The following is a 20348-nucleotide window of genomic DNA, read 5'->3' on the forward strand; positions in this document are numbered from 1 at the left end:
TTCTGTTTTTTTCTTCATTTTGTTTCACTTAACTTATTTTTTCTATTGTAGGATTGGCACTTTATAAAAAGTCAGATATGAGACTACTTTTAATGCAGAATAAAGATAGATTACTCAGACTACTGGAAAGGAAAAAAAATGGCGACTTGACTACTGACTTGTGATGGAAAAATTTCAGTTTACCATCTCCAACATAAATATGATAATATAAACCACTATGAATGGATAAATACAATGACATAGGAGAAATACATGGAAGGGATCGAAACCATCAGCAATAGCACCACTGCTACTTTACATGAATGAAGGTGTACTTAAGCAACTGTCAATAAAAAGAAATTCTGCTCTAATAACAAGGTAATCAAAGTGATTCACTCCCATGCTAAGCAAATATAACTCAAATCTCAGCCTCCCTACAGCAGTTTGGCATGCAAATTCTCTTCAACCTCAAGGTCTGGAAAAATTCTGCGGTTTGGCAAGAGTGCAGCACAAGGGTACAACTGTATACATATCCTGTATTAATGAAGGAAAAATGTACTATTTCTTTTAGAAAAAAAAAAAAACTATAATAATTAATACAAATAATTTATCTATTTTTCAATAAATTGCCAAAAGTGTAACCAGATATTCTGATCTTTCACTATCCCCCCGCAATCCAGTAACTATACCCGCATCTGAAGCAGAACAGCTTCATCACTCTGCAGACTGAAGAGGGAAGACCATCACATAAGGAGAGATGCTGGAGTTGAGCAAGGCAGCCTGATCTGCTCCCCATGTAGCAACAAACACTACTAAGAAAAGGTGATGGGTGATAGTAGTGGGTGACTCTTTTCTGAGAGGTACGGAGGCACCCATTTACCGACCTGATGCACTCTCTAGAGAGGTGTGTTGCTCATATGAGGGATGCCACTGAGAGACTAACAAGCCTAGTACAGTCCACTGACTGTTATCCACTGCTGTTGTTTCATGTGGGTGACGGTGATGCAGCCAGGAGCAATCTGAGGAGTATGAAGGATTACAGAGTTCAGGGAGCAGTAAGGGACTCTGGACAGGAGGTCGTTTTTTCATCAGTCCTTCCGGTCACAGGCAAGGGGATTGAAAGGGCCAGTCGAACCTGGCAAATCAACAGATGGTTACAGGACTGGTGCCACAGCCAGGGGTTCGGCTACTTAGACCACGGGATTCACTTTGAGAAACCTGATCTGTTGGGGGTTGATGGGGTCCTTCTGGCAGAGAAAGGGAAGAGCATCTTCAGTCATAGGCTTGCTAAGCTGGTAAAGAGAGCTTTAAAATAAATTTGCTGAGGAAAGGGAACCTCATTCCATCCTTATCCTACCAATTTTATGCCAGTGCAATAGATGCCCAGAGCCTGGAGAAGGGTCACAGGTCAGCAGAAGAGCACCTGAAGAGCAGCACAAATGGATTCCAGCCATTTCAGACAGTAAGTCAGCTTCATCAGGGGCCCAACTTGAATGTCTCAATGCTAACGCATGTAAGCATGGGGAGTAAACAAGAGGAGTTAGAGATGTGCACATGCCTGCATGGCTATGATTTCACTGGCATCGCAGAGACATGGTGGGATGGCTCCCATGACTAGAGTATTGGAATGGAAGGATACTTCCTCTCTAGGAAGGACAGGCAGGGAAGATGAGGAAGGGGTATTGCCCTCTATGTCAATGAGCAGCTGGAGTGCCCGGAGCTCTGCCTGAGAATGGATGAGGAGCTGAATGAGAGCTTATGAATCAGGATTAAAGGGAGGGCAGGGACAGGAGACATTATAGTTGGAGTGTGCTACAGGCCACCTGATCAGGAAGACTGAGTGGATGAGGCACTCTGTAGACAGATAGGAGCAGACTCATTCACAAGCCCTGGTCCTCACTGGGGACTTCAGTCACCCCAATATCTTTCGGCAAACAGAAGGACATAGGCAATCCAGGAGGTTCCTGGAACACATTGATGATAACATCCTTTTCCAAGTGATAGGGAAGCCAACAAGGAGAGGTGCTATGATGAACCTCATTCTCACCAACAAGGAGGGAATGGTAGGGAATATGAATCTCAAGGATAGCCAAGAAAATGACCATGAAATGGTGGAGCTCAAGATCCTTAAGGCAGTGAGGAGGAAGTGTAGCAAGCTCACTACCCTGGACTTCAGGAGAGCAGTCTTAGGCCTCTTCAGGGATCTGATTGGTAGAGTACCATGGGACAGAGCTCTGGAGGGAAGATAGGCCCAGGTAAGCTGTTTACTATCCAAGGATCACCTCCTCCAAGCTCAGGAGTGATGCATCCCGAAAAAAAGGAAGTCAGGCAAAAATGCCAGGAGGCTTGCATGGATGAACAAGAAGATCCTGAACAAACTTCAGCACAAAAAGGAAGCCTACAGGGGGTGGAATCAAGGACAGGTATCCTGGAAGGAATACAGAGACATTGCCCAAGCAGCCAGGGCTAAAGCCCTGATAGACATGAGCCGTCAATGTGTACTTGTGGCCCAGAAAGCCAACTATATCCTGGGCTGCATCAAAAGAAGCATGGCCAGCAGGTTGAGGGAGGTGATTCTTCCCCTATGCACTGTTCTCATGAAACCCCACCTGGAGTACCACATTCAGCTCTGAGGCCCCCAACATAAAAGGACATTGACCTTATGGAGCAAGTCCAGAGTAGGGCCACAAAGATGATCAAATGGCTGGAGCACCTCTCCTGTGAAGACAGGCTGAGGGAGTTCGGGTTGTTCAGCCTGGAGAAGAGAAGGATCTAGTAAGACCTTGAAGGGGGCATACAAAAAAGTTGGAGAGGGATTTTTTACAAGGACATGTAGTATTAGGACAATGGGTAATGACTTTAAATCAAAAGAGGGCATAATTAGATCAGATATAAAGAAGAAATTATTTATTATGAGGGGGATGAGGCAGTGGAACAGGTTGCCCAGAGAAGTTGTGTGCCCCATCCCTGGAAGTGCTCAAGGCTAGGCTGGATGGGGCTTTGAGCAACTTGGTCTAGTGGAAGTTTCCCTGCCAATGGCAGGAGAGTTGGAACTGGATGATCTTCAAGATCCCTTCCAAACCAACCTATTATATGATTCTATGAAATTTAGAGTTGTAAGCCCTGATTTTCTTCATTTAAATAACATAGGAAGCCAGCTAATGAAAATACACTTTAAAATGAGACTGTGACCTATGAGGCATTTTGCACGGAGGCATTATGTATGCAGAATCCTCATTTTGTGTAATGTCTTTTTCCTTCCCAATGGGGTGGCTGTCACAAGGTTATCCACGCTTAGCAGAATTTGAGAATATATCTTTAAACATAGGGGACTACTCCCACTGTAGCCATAGTGTCTTCCTGAAATTGTCCCTCACAGGAAGCTCTTAGACCACCCATGATACATGCTACTTAAGCGCTATTTGTTATTGATGGACCTTCCCTGACTGCCAGCTTATTATGACCACCCATTGTGGGTTTGCATGAGGAATGCAACTCAGGACATTCAACAAAAACAGTAAGAGTCTCCATGAGTTGAGCTAAAGGACGAAAAGCTCAAACAATGAATAAATGATATAAATGAAAGCGGAATAAGTGACTTGAGTAGGTTCCAATCCCATCTTCAAAACAGATCCATAAATTCTCACAAGCCTACATTACTTGAGTGTTTTAAGACCCTAATATTTAGTCCATAAGCCAACATATGTAGCAGACACCTTACACACTCTTGTGTGGGAAATCCTGGAAAAGTACAAAAGCCTCTGATACATTCATATGGGTTACATGTTCTTGCAATCTACTTAGATTTCCAGGCTACAATATTAATGAAGTGCCACTATTGCCTTGTGAACATCTCTGTCATGAATACTGTTGTATGGCCTAGTCTCTACATTCCAAAATTCCATTTGCTGCCAAGTATTGTCCTTACCATGTACTGTATAAATCTCAGACACTTTGATGTTCTCTTGGTTTTAACTGTTGCAATATTCATTTTGACTTTTAAGTCATTCCAATTTTTAAAGCCTGAAATTCGTAATTTAGAAGCATAGCGGAAACGAAAATGAAACAAGAGGATGCACAGTGGATATGGTTTGAATGCTGTCCACTAATGATCTGTAACTTAATTCTGATTAAGCTTAGCTCTTAGGAAGCTTTCATTCTGGGTCTTGAACAGAACTCTGGTGGACCCTGTCATTTGTTCTAATTTTGAACTCTGAGGCCATAATTTGTGCCCATCTGTCAGAAAAGAACTAGAGTTAGATAAATGAAATAATGTCAGAAAAAATGTATACATAGATACATTGAAAGGCACTTTGCCATCTATTATATAATATTCTACTAAGCTAAAGTAAGTGATTTTCAATACTGCTTTTTACACTCTACTCATTGGCACTACTTCTTTGGAATCACTGCACATTAAAACTCCAAAAATAACTCAGTGGAACAGGAAATGTTTACAGAAGTGGGAGCTTAAAAACTACAACCGGTTTTCACGTCAGCCATAATCACCCTGACAGGATGGCCAGATGTAGTGATATCAGTCAAATGGATTCCAGACCTGGTATCATATAGTTTATTTACAAAACTATTTAATGAAACAAATAAAAATCTCTTGCCTCTTTACAATTTCCCATACAGTGAAAAGGGATAAAGAAAAACCTGTCTATTTCCTAGTAGAAGTCTAAAGTATGTAATTAAACAAATGGATTAACAGTTGTTTTCTTTTACTTGATCCTGGAGAACCAGAGACCAGCCTCTTTTTCCTCCAGACTCTTTCATGGTCTTTTCTGTTTGCATTTCCTTTTTGAAAAAGTCAGAAAGGCTGGTCCTAGTCAATGCAGTTATATTAGTTCTCCTTGCATGCAAAAAGGAAACAATATAGTTCATTTTGCTGTATAAAACTCCCTTGCATTGGGCAGTCTTCATTGGCTATATAATCATCACATTTTTTTTGTAAAAGGTTAATAGAGATTTGCGTTTTAAAATAACCTACCTAAAAGAAGTATTCCTGTCATTCTCACACACCCTGAAGTTCCTTAATGCAAATCGTCATTACTCCATCTGAATGACTTAGATGATAATGAACTTTGTTAATTTGGTATTGCTTCTTTTTTTCCTGTCTCTTTTTTTTTTTTAAGGTTTTACTTTCCTCCAGATAGTACTCATCTTCTGCGGCTGACAGATTTATAATGTGTATATTCGCCTGGACGATATGGCCTGGGACTGAAAACATATTTTGTTTCCGAATTATTCCTCTTCATCTCTATTTACCCACAGAATGAAAGTTCATTTTACTGTTGGGTAATCCACCTTTTCCTCAGGAAAATATTTTGCAGATCGTAGCATATTCAAAAGCCAAACCATGGTCTTAAATGACATACTGCATTCTCAGAGATTTTCAAGAGAAAAAGATAGTCTTTTAAAAAACAATAAAGGCATATAACTTACACTTAAAGAAAGTGGAATCATGTACGTTCCATACAGAGCTTTGTGTCACTTACAGCAGTCTTGAAATAATGCACCTAACTTTCCTGAAGGCCTTATTATTTACAAGATGTTTTTAAACACTCTGTTTCAGTATCTAAAGTAAAAGTAACAGGAGCTGTTCAAGTCATGGGATAGTGACGCTTGCATAACACTTGGTAAGTCAGTGGGAAAACCAGTTAAATGTGCCAGATTAGCAACTTCCCAATGGGGAATGTATCATATTCTGCAGCGCAAACAAAACATTTTGAAGTTGAGTCATTCATAGAGATGATTTGTTCCAAACTCCAAATATAGAGTAAATCTGAAATTTGGAATGAGAATGCACTTAGAAGCAAAAAACACTTCTCTCACTAAGTATCACAATATAACTGCATAGATACGTTATCGATGGGAGAACCTCAAAAGTTTCATTTCAAAGCAGATGCCAACATTTCAAATACTAGCTGGACTCTATTCAAAACATTTAGATCATATATAGCTACAAGAAAAACAAAATGGTAGTCTATGTCCATACTTCACAATCAAAATACAGTATTTTTCAAGGAAGAGAAGAAATTTTGGAAATCCTTAGAAATTTTGTACGGAATCACAGCTTGGGTGTCCCTCATTTGATATTTTTTTAACCTTAATATAAGTCCTAACAGATATTCAGCTAAAACAGCCCAATGAAAAAGTGATTTTTTTTCCAAACACTATTTTGTTATTATTATTACTTGACATTAACTAAATGATAAATGGTACGTATTTATAGGCATCTATTGTTATCACTAATGTATTCCTCTAGGCTTTTGGACTCCTTCTTAAGCAAAGACAAAATATGTATTTCTTAATTTTGTATCAAATACAACATTAATTCATATTTCATATTGTCAGCCTTGCAAATAAAATGGAAAGAATGCAACTTCTAGTTAGAATCACAGGAGAAGATATGATGTGCTCCAGATACAATTAAATGTTTCCAGACATGGTGTGACATCTGGTTTATAGTACAATCTTTTGGATGTTCTCAAGATTCATCTGCTAGTTCTGTATCTTCTGCTCGTATGAAATTCTAGCTAAAATACGTATATATGAAATAGTAAACTTTATGCCATACTCTCCATAAAATCATATGAACTGAAATCTCACTATATGACTTTTCTTAGAATTATATATCTGTAATTTCTGTTTTCCCTTTTATTATTTCCTATATTTGACGTTATACATTTACAAAAAATACTTCAACTTAGGAAAGTTAGCTAAAATCTGGCAATTGGAATCAGATGTTGCTTTTCACTACTGCACTCTTCTCACCCCCAGTGTTCCATCCACATTCAGTTCAGGCAATTAAACTCTGATTATTCTGTTCTGCAAAGGCTCCTATACTGTACCCATCACCATAATATTTCAACCCTGAAATTGTAAGTATAACAGACATAATGTCATTCTGCATGGCTGCACATTACATTTCAGCGTTAGCTATTCTAAACCCGCGAAGACTGACTGGTGGCTTTGGGATGGAAACAAGCAAAGCTGAAATTTTAACTGGCACCCGGAAAGCTTTAGAACAGACTGCACAAAATGCAGTAGGCTAGATATTTTGTCTGGCAAGCAGGTAATTGAGGAGGGTTCATGAAAATGGTAAGGAGAGAGAATGTAAATGCACAAGGCTTGCACTAATAAACTCCCAGAGACAAGAGCTTGCTCTCCACATGCAGGGCCAGTCAGATGTCTTTGCACTGCACTTCTCAGAGACTAGGTTTTGGGGAGCTAATTAGTTATCTCTAGGCAAACAATAAGCCAATAAGCTAATGTATAGCAACACAGAGTTTTCTGCAGACATTGCAGGGCTACTGCTGAGACAGAGCTAGTAAAGGCTAATGAACTCAAGCTTTCTACATATGATCAGTATCTGCACCAAAATCCCTTTGCCCATAATAAAAGTATTCACACTCTACATAATTTTTAATTGCCTGAAGTGTGCCAGACCTTACAGAACCAGGGGAAATAGTAGTGTGGAAAATCAGCTTTCAAAACTTCTAAACTGTAGTAGATACATGGTAACAATTCTCCCAGTGGAGTCCATCACTCATCCTGGGTAGTACACTATCAGTTTATGAATAATTTTACTTTTAATATTTTACTAGTGAGACACATTTTCAAATTGGCAGTGGATCTACTAGGATATTCTCACTTTCCCCAAGAAGTTTCTGAGTGCTAAGATATCTCCAGCAAATTACAATGTTCTGAAACATCCCACTTAATTTTTGCACATGCTTACGAGGAGGAAAAAAAAAAAAAAAAAGAGTAAGAGAAAACAGAATTACATGACGGAAGACAGAAAAGAGCTTCCTTAGATCATCCATGTGGTTTAAGCCTACAAATGACATACTTTACAGGCTTGTTCTGAGACTCAGGAAACCTCGTATAATGTAATTGCAGCACAAGATCTATCCTAAAAAACACTGTTGAATTTATGGTCACAAGTTTCAGGTGCACACTGTGAGACTATGGGTGAGTTTTCTTAACAGTAGGCAAGGAAAAAAAAAATTTGTTTCTTCAAAGGAAGGAAAAAATTAATCTATTTCTGCTCAATATACATAGATCTAATTGAGATTTAAAACCACGATAGCTTTATCCCTTTTTGGATACATTAAAATTTAGCTATCCTTGCCTTCTCCTGAGGTCTCTGCATATGGCATGACCTGAAAATTGTGAGGCTTTTGAAAGAACTGAAGTAACTGGCACATACATAAGAAAATATGGAAAAAAATTATCGCCTTTTAAGTTATAAGGCTCACTGGGAGAACACCTAGCAGGCACCTGGCCTAATAGGAACCTTGGACTTCACTAAACAAGTAATGAAAGTAAAGTCAGGTTTTGTTTATTTTTTCAAAAAATGACAGAAGCACTTGTAAGAAGTGCATTGAAATAGCAGAAAAAAAAAATCTTGCTTTTTGTTTAGTACTTACTAAAGGTATCATGAACTCAGCATCATCTGTGTATAGTTCTAGGATTTTTTCTGAGCAAAAATAAGAAGCTTTCCCAGTGATTTTTATGTGTAAATACCTATTGAATATAAAATTTAGTAGAATCTAAAGATAAATTGTATAGATCATCTAGTTGTGGTGATGCCAGTCTACTTTAAAAATTATGAAATCTAGTGATTTTTCTCCAAAACTGTAAGAAGCTTACAAAGAGTTATTTTCTGTCAGTGTGAAAAAATGCAGACTGAAATCTTATCAAAAGGGAGTTTCAGCATCATTTAAAGTACACCATGCACTCACAACAAGCAAAAAAAGACTCCATGATTTCTGCTTCCAAAAATGAGAGCAGAGCAATAATTTAAAATTTCAATATATGAACAGATAAGTTTCAAATCACACTTTTTAAGATCACAAGAATCACTATTTCAGGGTGTTTTTTTTCTTTTTTTTTTTTTTCCTGCAGATTTCACCTGGAAAACTGTAAAATCTCTTCAAATGGTGATAGTACTTCAGTTGTCTGTGTTTCTGCTGTTAAAAGTTGGGCAGCTAGTCCTAACAATAAAGTTGTAAAAAAGGGTGATCAAAATCGTAATGTATAGAGTTCTTTATTCCCTAAATTTTCTGCTATTGCCATTACTGATAGCATTCACCAGTGACATCAATAATGGCATGAAACCTGAATAAACCTGAGCACTAAGAAAAAAGGAAGTATAAAAGCCTGATATGTGGAATTAAGAGTATTACTGTACCATAGATATGATGTGTTCTTAAAGGGATTAGTTAGATGCAGTCCATGTTACCCATCTGTTCAGGTTTAGGGAAAAAAAAAAAAAAAAGAAAAAAAGAAAAGGTGTGTGGGGGGGATTTTTGTAAAATAATTAATGTCAACTGTGAAATTAAATGGCCTTGTTTGTTACCAGCATCATAATAAAGAGTATTGTACCTTTGCTCCAACAGATACTGGAGAAAGTTAATGGTGAAAAACAATAAAGAGTTACCACTTTTGGAAGAGTGGAGCAGAGCCTTATTCATAGAGTGGTTAGGGAAGAAGGAAGAAATGGAGAAAACACAAAAAAGAGACTATGGCGCTTTTGTATAAAAAAGCTCAGGTGTTACAGTAACTATAATAATGATATCAGCTACATGCATTGGCTAAACATATAGAAATTTTTCAATGAGACCATAGCCACAAATATGAGGTTTCAGTTGTTTTTTTAATGACATAATCAAAGATCTGATATAACTTTATTCAGGTCACCAGCAAAATATTTACTTAACATATAAATGTAAAATAAAGGTAGAGTTAGTAAATTCAAATGTGGAGCTAACTCCGCCTTTGGGCTGTGGAAAATACATGAATTCCTTCATCCTGTCTTGTCAGCTTACAGAACTTCTACCTGTTATGTCACTTCCAGTCATCAGAAAGGTCACAGAGATTTTAACTGCATATAAATTATGAGAATAACTGTACAGGCTTAGACGAGCCCAATATCCTGCCTCTGACAGTGGCCCAAAGTGGATGCCCAGGAAATAAGAATGTAAGAAGAAATGAACTTTTAAGAATAGCAAGTTATAAGAAGAGACTAAGTACATCATCCCTAATGTTCTGCCCATAGTACTTGAAACCCAAACACATTTCACGGTAAATGTGATTTCTATGTATTCTAATTTACCTGTAATGGATTTCTTGCCTATGAATATGTCCAGTCTTCCTTTAAAGCAATATAAATTTTGAGCATGCACGGTATCCCATATCAAGGTATTCCAAAATTTAACTATTTTTAGGGAAAATCCTTGTTTCATTTGGTTTTAAGCTATGGTATCTTCATCTGATGTCCACTATTGGAAGATGTACAACTATTTCTTACCCATCTTCTGGATGCTATGAAATTTCCCCATGGCTTCTTTAGGCATCTCATATAACATCTCAGAATTGCTTCTTTTCCAGGCTGAAGAATCTTTATTCTAATCAGTCACTTCCTCTGTCAAAGTCATTCCAAGTCTCTGATCAATTTTGTGAGTCTTTTCTGAATCATTTCCAATTCTATTACATCTTTTTTTTTTTTTTGAGATTGGCAGAACAAACTTGCACATAGACTGTCATGTATGTATACAATGACATGAAGATGTCTGTTCTGCTTTCTGTTTCTTTTCTCATAACTCAACATAGTTTTACTCACTGCTACTGGACATTAAATTGATGTTTACATGCAGCTATGGAACCCCAGGATATTGTTCTAGATCAGTAATGACTGGCTCAGAGCCCATCAGTTTATAAATACATTTTTTCCTTCCCTAACCATGTGTATCACTTTTATGAAATAGAATATAAGTGAATCCTGTGTTTAATTTTTCCCCAGACTCTAGCAACACTGCCTATTTAATATTGTGACATGTCTGTTGCATCTGTTCTTATTCAGAATATTTACTGTCTTCTTTTATTATCTGTCCTTGCTACTTGTAGATGAAATATTTATATTAAGTTTAAACAAATAATTGGAATAGTGTAGATTTCAGAACTAGAGTAACTACCTGAGAGCACAGACACATCTGTAGTGCCAATATTCAATGCTTATTGCCTTATTCCTCCTCCCATGTTGGATGTTTGCTCTTATCCCCCTGTCTCATGGCCTCATAAAAACTTGACCTCATAAAGAATTGACTGGAAGATGAATTGGATCAAGGCATTGATCTGGCTGGAGTAACAGAAAATTGCAGGAGGATATTTTTTATGTCAACAGGCCCTTTTCTACATTCTATACTCTACCTATCTTCATCTCAGGAATTAAATATGAAAACATGCTTTGATATATTTTATATTTCCACTACATTAAAATAGTTGGTTTCTGTTTTTGTTGTTGGTGGTGTTTGTTTTTTTTTTTTATTAATTAGTTAAAATATTCACACAAAAATCTGACAAACATTTTTTTCAATGGTAGCATTTTTTCAAGTGTTAATGTTTATTTAAACATCAAGCAATACTTTTCATTTCTACTATTTCAATCTCTCTTTGTTCTTCTGGAATGAATGAATAAATGAAGCAATGTTTTCTGACATTAACACCTAGCATGTTTCTTTGCTTCTGTATCTTTTTATCTGAAGCATCATCTGGATACATTTCTTTCAGTGTTTCTGTTACATGATCCTGGTGTTTTCCAAACAACTTACTAAAGACTTGTCCCCAAAATATAATTATACTAACTTTAAAGTAAATGAAGCATCACTGAAATACTTTATTGGTGATATTTTTTTAAATTATTATTAAATATATGAGTTAATTAAAAATATGTTTAAAAAAACCTAATGTTCTAGGAAAATCTATTAAAATAATGCATGTGTACATACATTGATATGCTGTATTAATTTCCATTAACTTCAACCACATTTTATGTGTGAACAAATAAAAATTAGAATTGCCTATTCTCTTGATTGCATGATCCTTCTGAGATTTTCTTCAGGAAAGCAGCAGTGTAGCAGAGCAAATGGCCTGGTAGACCATCTCCTCGGCATTTTCCATATGTATTGGCTTTCACCTGATATACAGGCTTTTCTGTCACAGTCATAAGAGTAGTTGACACAGGGTCTAGTTTTCCTACCTTTGCATCAACATTGTAAGGGGAAGGATATAAGGATATAAAATTCTGGCCAACTTTACCTCCTATACTTTTTCAGACACAAATTCTATTGTTAGTGTTTTTTTCCTTCTGTTAATTAAATAGTCTGTAACATGACAAAAGGCAACTAATAAACAAGGAGTAGGAACTCTAGGAAACTGCAGGAAAACATTAATCATTGACAAGCAGCTCTAGTAAAAATTAGCCTCAGTTTCTTCTATAATGACTATTTTTACTTTAAATTCACATCTTAGACTATTCCGTGCTAGATGACATACAAGCAAAAATGTTTTCTGTTTTATTACAGCATTTGACAAGTCAAAATGAGAACATTAAAATAAGATAAATGACATACACTAAAACATTTTCTACATTACAATTGATCAGCCTTAGAAAAAAAAATCTTAAAAGCATATTTTGTTTCAGGCTATTCTCTTATAACTGGAGGTTATATCACATCATATTTCTCTTTCTGTCACTCTTTCCCTGTTTCCAGGCAGTGAACCAGCTTCTCTTGGAAACCAGGAATAAAATAACCAAAGCCAGGGAGAAAAACATGCTAGTTTCATGCTTCTGCCATCATCCTCTGTTGATCCTTCTTCAGAATATCTGATCTAAGAAGTGGCTCACTTGCATTCAGGTGAAAGAGTAACACACTGAGGTAACATTCAAAGATGAGCTACAGCTTTATAATTTGTCTTTCTCCAAACCTAACTTCTCTTCAGTGCATAGTACAGGTCACTACCTGGTCAGAGAACCCTGACAAAAAAAGACAATGTCAGAAGCCAATGTGACTCTCTCCAGGTGTTCTTAGCAGGAGAGCAGAAATGAAGGACGTAAATGTTTGAAAAAGTCCCACACGTGGGCTTGTAGTATGGCAGTGGGAAAGTGACCTATTTGTTTCAAGAAAGGTTCTTACATGAGTAAGCAGTTCATGGGATGGGATACTGCTTAAGTTTGATTAAAAAAAAAAAAAAAAAAGTCACAGGATGTCTCAGCTAGCATGATATGGTTCATTTATGTTTTTTCATAATTTAATTACCATCTCCTCAGACTACAATACAACCATTTTAACACATGAATAACCATAGTTGTTAGACATCTCAAATACCACTCTTCAGAAATGCAGCAGCTAGGAACAATGGCGATCCCAGCTCTTGAATATTTCTACAGCATAAGAGTTACAGGATGCCCTTATCAGGATTTACTCTTTCCTGCCTCCTCCAACACATTCTACAGGCCTGAAAGGAAGAAGGCAAAACAGAAGCCACCATCTGCCAAATCAGCTCATGCAGAATGCTTGTTAGAGAGTGAAGAACTGGGAAGTTCTGAGTCCGCTGTTCTTTATGCAGTAGACTGGAAGTTTGTAAGAAAAGAAGCACAAAAGGCAGCTTTAAAGAATTTCTGCTTCCCTCCTTCCCCACATTGTGCTGTACACAGTTCAGATACAACCAGGAGCTAGGCCAAAATGTTTGGTGTGGCTATATCATACTCCATTGGACAGCTGGAATCATTTTATGTTGCTATTTTAATTTGAGACAGAAGTTGTGTCTGTTTTTCTTTTCATATTTAATCTGTTAGCTAAGATTTAGCATTCCCTTTTCCAAAAGATCATTTGGAATGCATTATATTTGACATTTCATTTTCCTTGTGTTTCATCTAATTGTACTTTTAACAGCTGAATTCTGATTTCTTATACATCCTCTATACATTTATATCATAATTGCCAATACATTTGGTCCTACATTTCTTGAAGACCATGTAAGAAGGTAGAATCTGCTTGGAATGCAAATGCGTGGATTTTAATCAAAGTGGGGGAAAACACTTTGTACCTGTTCTACATGAAAGAGCAGGAACTGTAGAACTGAGCTCTCCCCAAAAATGGTTTCTAGTATCAGCAAGCATTGGACTGCATTTTCTGAACGCTCTTTGTTAAGAGAAACGCTTGATGATGACACTCAGATAGCAAGACAAAGAAATGAGATATTTGAAAGACAACTTCCTAGAGGGCTATATAAGATAATTAAATCCTAATTCGTACTTCTATGAAAGGAACACAATTGAACAAATTCCTAATGATTAGTCCTTTAATACTTCCTGTTTGCCAAAGCTTCTCAGGACAGAGGAGGAGTCTGTATTTGAAGCATAAGATTTCCACTGCACAAAATATTTTTCTACTTTCCCCTTTGTGAAGCATGAAAAGTAGATATTCATTAGTTTATCCTTTTCAGTGTTATATTATTGGGTCCTGCAAGACAGTTGTGTGGTGTGTGAGGGGAACAAGAGAGGTTACTTTATCTGGCCACTTTGCTTTGTGTCATTTGAAGGGTAGTTTTTTTAAGGCATTGAGCACACTGATTTTCAGAATTGTTAAGATCAACTGGGGCTTTGGGCATCACATTTTTGCTATTTTTTTTTTCAGACAGAAGGCATAACTTAAAGTGCAGAACCTATTATTGTTAACCTTGCAGCTATTTTCTCTTACCTCTCACTGTAGGGCTTTCACTCCCTCCCTCTAGGCACTCTCTTCATCTCTCCAATATCATCACTTCTTTCCGCACATACGTAGGTCAGTTGCCTCCAATTCTTACAGTTAGTCTCCACCTTTCCCCCTTCACCCTCATTTTCTATCTGATGATCTCCAAAAAGCTGTCTTTTCTCCAGATTATTCCTATGACTACAGTTGGTGCCTTTCCTTGCTGCTCCCAGCCAATCCTATCCCCTTCCAGTCCACAAGTGACCCCAGCCCTCCCTGTCTACATTCTTGGTAAATAGAACTCAAGTCAAACAGCTGAGTAACCAATTTTTTAGTACCACCCCTTAAGTATCATTCAGGCTATTAATGCCATTCAATAAAATATCTACACTTGTAACTACAGTAAAGATTTTATGACATATATGCTATAAATTGAGAAGCTTACCAGTGCAAGCATATTTATCTAAAATCATATGCTGTACAGCTGCGGTTTGCTGGCAACATACTTATAATGGCTGGAGTATCCCATGGTTAAACTGAATTATAGTGTCCTTGCTAGCAGAAGATTTATTTCCCTTTTAAAAAAAAAAAAAAAAAAATCCTTCTTCAGTGTTGTCATATGTGCTTACAATAATTCCTTAAGTATAAGCAAACTTTTCTGCTAAAAAACATTAACTCTCATACTAAGTGACACACAGCATTACTGTTTATTAGAAGCTGCAAAAGAAACATTATTCCTGCTATATGCAGAGACAAAAGTGCAAAGTGAGAAACTCTGGTTATAAGATACCAAAGATTGGAATAAACTCAGTAGGACTACCTGCTGTGTCACTCTGTTAGATTCTCCACAGACTCAAGTACCCTCATAGTACAATTGTGATACAACCAGAAGTTTGTTTCCCCCCCCTGCCCCCAATCAAAGCAGTCCTTACAAAAGCAAAGACCAAGATTTGTAAACGTAAACAGTAACTTAAAGGTAGGAACCAAACTAGGCACTCTAAGGAATCAGGCCCCCTTTGAGAATTCCCACAGGTGGTAATGCTGAAGCCCCTCCTTTCCACCAAGCCACTTAGAATAGGACTATATTTAGCTTAAAAGACAAGCTATGATTTTGTGCTTTGACTGGATTTCTAAATCCATGTAACCTTTGCAAGTTGACAGATAATGCAGCTCACTAAATTTGAAGAGTTTCTCATAGACTATTATTAACAAGTTATTTGCTTGTTTCTGAAGATGTAAGCTACACAGCCACCTCAGTCAATGACTGCTAACTTCTTTTTTTTTAAAAAAAAGCACTCTTACATAAAAACAAACAAACAAAAACCAAGCAAAACAAAACAAAACACCACCAAAGGTCTCGCTCCTTGTCACATTTCTTCAACAGCCTTCAAGGAGCTGTTGCTTTCCACAGAGTTCTTTTTATCCTTATTTTTGGCCCAGTCCAACTTTTGCTCCTAAGTCTTGTAGTCTTAGTCTCATAAGAATAAGCAAAGATACATGCATCTGCCTTTGGCTGCCTTACACACAAATTTGTACCATTTACAAGTGGATCAAACTAAAACATCCTTTAGCTGATGAGAGCTAGGAAAAGTTGTCTTAGTTCTGCTATTCCAATCTCTTTTAGAAATAATACTATGATAATAAATCTTTATGTTTGAGGATAAAAGAGGAAGACTGAACATTACAGTGAAAGAAAATAAAATTCAGTCAGACTGGTGTTTCAGTAAATTGGATAGAAAAATTAAACTGATGTGCTCATTAAATTTAAGAAGACAACCACCTCAAACTGCCATTCAAGTCACAGAGATTAGTCACAGAAATGAGAGTACACAGGTTTGGCTAACAGTACAAAGGGAAGACAAGGAAAGAATACATTCAACCTCAGATAGTATGTTATAAACAAGGTCAGCATCAGGCTTTTTTTCCTTTTTAATGCAAGTATCTTCTTTATTTGGATGAGGGTAAAGAAAATAACTTCTCACCAGACACAAACTCTAGTACAGTCGTTGGCAAAGACAGTCCTCATACAAAGCCTGCATTACTGCAAACTACTGCTCATAAGGAAAACAAACAACTGAAACCTCTTTCTCAGCATCTTAAAGTAGTATGTAGAAAGGACAGCGCTGCGAAATAGTAAGTAAAGTGTTGGAGACTCGATGTTAAGACACACAAGGAAAAGTTGACTGACTGCATGTACAGACCCAGCTCACCAAAAATGTGAAATAAAATATGCTAGCTTAAGCAACTGCAGTTGCAAACGTGTTTTGTTTAACATATACAGTGGCATAAAGGTAAAAATTTTAAGATAGCAAAATAGCTTGCTCTTAAGCAAAATCACTTAAGATAGCTGTGCACATCACAGAATATGCTTGAAGTCCTCTAAAGTAGAAAAGATACTAGAACAATTAGTTTTGGTAATTTGTTATATTCAGGAATAATTAACAATTCAGTAGTACCACCCTTCTGCCACCCCCCCCCCCCCCCCCCCCCAAAAAAAAGTGTCTCTTTTTTTCCCCTTTAACAATAATTTTTAAGCAGGACAGTAGTGCATTTAGAGAATATCATTTTATAGGCATATCAACTGTAATTGTTTAACAAGCATAGTAGAGGCATACTCAGTTCAGCTCAGGCAAAAAGAAATCCTAAAAGTCTAGGAGACTGTTTCTTCTGAGATGAATAGCAACCCACTTGCAAAAGTGTATTTTTCTGGAGTTAATTAAAACCCAAAAGAAAACATTCAGTCTTCAGATTTTTACAAGGTGTCCTTTTCCACAAATATCCTTACATCCCTTGTCTCAGTATCTAGCTTTTTGAGGCTTCAAGAAACCTTTTCTTCCCTTTATAGATTTGTAAGGTTTTATCATCTCATATAACACAAGGGGGCCTCTGTTCATTATCTCCTACAAAGCTGCCAGATTTTAACTTAAGTGAACTTTCTGCCCTGTGAACAAATGTCCTGACCATTTTTCATTGCCTCTTTCTTGCTGCTTTCTCATTAGGAGAGCACTCGCACTCCCAGATACACTCCTCTGAAGTTTTCTGACACGACTACGGCTTCCCCTTATAGGTCCAAGTGAGCTTACTTTCCATCTTCTGCTTCTACTTCTTGCGTGAGTATAAAGGTCACTCCAGGAATGGAAGATCAGAAAAGCCGACAGCTGGCTGCTTATTCCTCTCAGACAGAAAATTAAAGGAGAAATAAAAGCTAAAACTACCAAATTCTATTTACATCTATTTTTGATATATTTGTGACTAGGATCAAAAGAACCACATGAAAGAGTTTTCCTGACTTCAGAAAAGTCGTATTAGAGGTCAAGCTGGTCACAAGTTTTATATCTACATGATTTAATCTCTGACAAGGTAGTCCTGAGTCCTAAGGAAGAATATCATACTGGAAAAAATTTGGCCTACATAGGGATGACACAAGACTGATTTGATACTAAAGCCAAAACTCAGCAAATTAAAGTCTGAAAAAGAATTTTCCGTATCGCTAAAAAAGCTACCTCCATTGTGGAAAAATATATGATGAAGTGAACCACCAATGGTGGACCAAAATTGCAAAAGAATAGCATTTTTATACCATTTGTTCTGAAGTGAAATCTCCAGATGTAACCACCAGGAAAAGTATACTTTGTTAGTAGCTAGTAAAAGACAATAACTCATATTTCCAGACACATCCAAAACTACCTGTAGCCAATTCTGACTCAAGTGGTGGTTTTAGTGCCTAACTGTCTGAGATCCACAAGCAAACCTCCTTACTAGGAGCACAATGTATGTCTCCCTTCAAGCAGGTGAGCAGAAAATCAGTATGAAATTTTCAGTGAAATTCAGAGCTAGAAATCTAGCTGTGGAAGAGATTTCCAGATCTCTATTATTTATTTAAAATTCTCCATCTGGGAAGTAATTTACATACTGTCAAATATTTTCTAACCTAAACTTGCTGTGATATAACAATATGCCTGAAACTAACGTCATTTGAAATATAGCTGTACTCACTGAGCATACAATCAGACAAATTAATGCAAAAAAAAATCAAAGTAGCAGTTTGAATTAATATCTTCCACACGCGTACATTATATATTTTCCTGATAAAACAACTTGTGAACTGTTTCATTCACATTATGAGCAAGCAATTTGTATATTGCATTTGAAATTATGTGGAAGTCAAAAGATGCTAATGCTTTCTAAATGACAATTTTAAATTGTCATGCCTTCAGTGATAAGAGATTTCTGGCATATGCAGAATCACAAACATAGAATAATTCAAAACTTAAGGAATTCAGGAAATAATATCACCTAGCCTATTCAAAGTAAGGTCAACACTAAACGCAGACCAGGTTGCTCAGGGCTTTTTCCTTTATAGTCTAGTTAGGGGTGGGGACTAGTGTGTTTGGGTTTTCTCCTTTCTTGAAGCTACCTCTCAGTAAATCAGTCAGGTGGTAACACCAAACTGTCATACTTACTAGCTTTAAAACTATAGACAAAGATGGAAAACAGAACAGATTTGCCACATTTTATCAAATGCAAATGATATTTTAATCATTTTTTTTAATCAAATGCCCTACATTAATTTATAGTGCATGCATTTAAATAGTTGTATATTTCAGATGGGTAGCCTTCTGGAAACCTAATCCAACCTTCTAGTCAAAGTAAGGTCAATACAAAATTTGGATTATGTTTATCAGGGCTTTTTCCATAAAAATCTATTTGTGTGTGCGTGTGTGTGTGTGTGTCTTTTCGCTGTCTCTCAAAGCTACCCCTCAGAACATCAGTGAGGCTGTAGCAATGCATACTGATATCAGTTATGATTCAGTCCTGAAATAAGGAATTGCAGCACCCTACATTGGCTCACAGTTTGGAGCTCTTTGGAGCCTTTTTTTTTTTTTTTTGAAAGCAACTAGCAATAAGAGAAGTAATATGTGACAGCGTACACCCAGCTTGTACAAAGACGAAACCAACACAACTATACAAAAGCCACCAAGAAAACCAGCAGATGGCAATAGTGTCCCCACTTGCTTTTATTCTGCTTCAAAATCATTTCATAAAGAGATGATTTATTCCTTCCCCATTTGGATGATAAGATTCCCACCCTATTTTAACTTAGATTCACACAAGTGTATCGGAGTTAATAGTTGCAGTTTTTGTTATGAAAAATTAAAATATCCCTTAACATATATTCCTTAAAACAGATTGAAATTCAATTAATATTTGTGGTTAGCTAAATACTTTTCCCTATATAAGTTTTGAACAATTAATGAAATAGGGAAAGAAGACTGAGAGGCTAAAACTGAGAAATCGTCTTGAAAATTAAAATAAGAAAACCAATGCTATCTGATTCTTCTTCTCTGGCTTTCATGGCAACCATTTTATAAATAACTCCAGAATACCATATGATAAAAGGAAAAATGCCCATCAGTAAAAAAAAAAATTAAAAAAATCACTATAAATCACCAAAAAATCACTACCCATCCAGGTTTTCTCCCTCTCATTTCTGGAAGAACATTTATGCAAGTGAGACTTATAATAATGGTTGGAACAAACTGCCTCATGGACAGGTGCTGGGCAAGGAACCACTGAACTGGAGTGCTGCCAATACACCTCACACTTGTCTGGATCTTTCCACAGCAGAAAGATCAGCCAGAATGTTTGAATTTCACTCATCAGCCACTTCCCTTTTTTCACCCCTTAATCTTTCCCCTGCCAGTGTTTCACTTTGAATGCAATGGGGCTTTGTGCAGAGGTTACCCAGAACACAATTTAATTCTTAACTGTATTCATTCAAACATTGGATGAAACAAAAACACTGTCGATGTTAAATCCCTAACT

The 20348-nt window shown here is 36.9% G+C and overlaps 1 protein-coding gene across 1 annotated transcript in view; it reads right to left on the reverse strand.

Annotated features, from left to right (window-relative positions):
• Positions 1-20348, reverse strand: part of WDR27 (WD repeat domain 27) — a 133438-nt gene that overhangs the window by 30589 nt on the left and 82501 nt on the right. The window contains exon 24 of the mRNA XM_083830480.1: positions 5428-5767. Coding sequence (XP_083686606.1) covers positions 5726-5767 — 42 coding nt within the window. The 3' untranslated portion in view covers positions 5428-5725. The remainder of the gene's footprint in view (positions 1-5427; positions 5768-20348) is intronic.

Source organism: Anser anser, assembly GCF_964211835.1.
Source record: "Anser anser genome assembly, chromosome: 3".
Classification (NCBI taxonomy): domain Eukaryota; kingdom Metazoa; phylum Chordata; class Aves; order Anseriformes; family Anatidae; genus Anser; species Anser anser.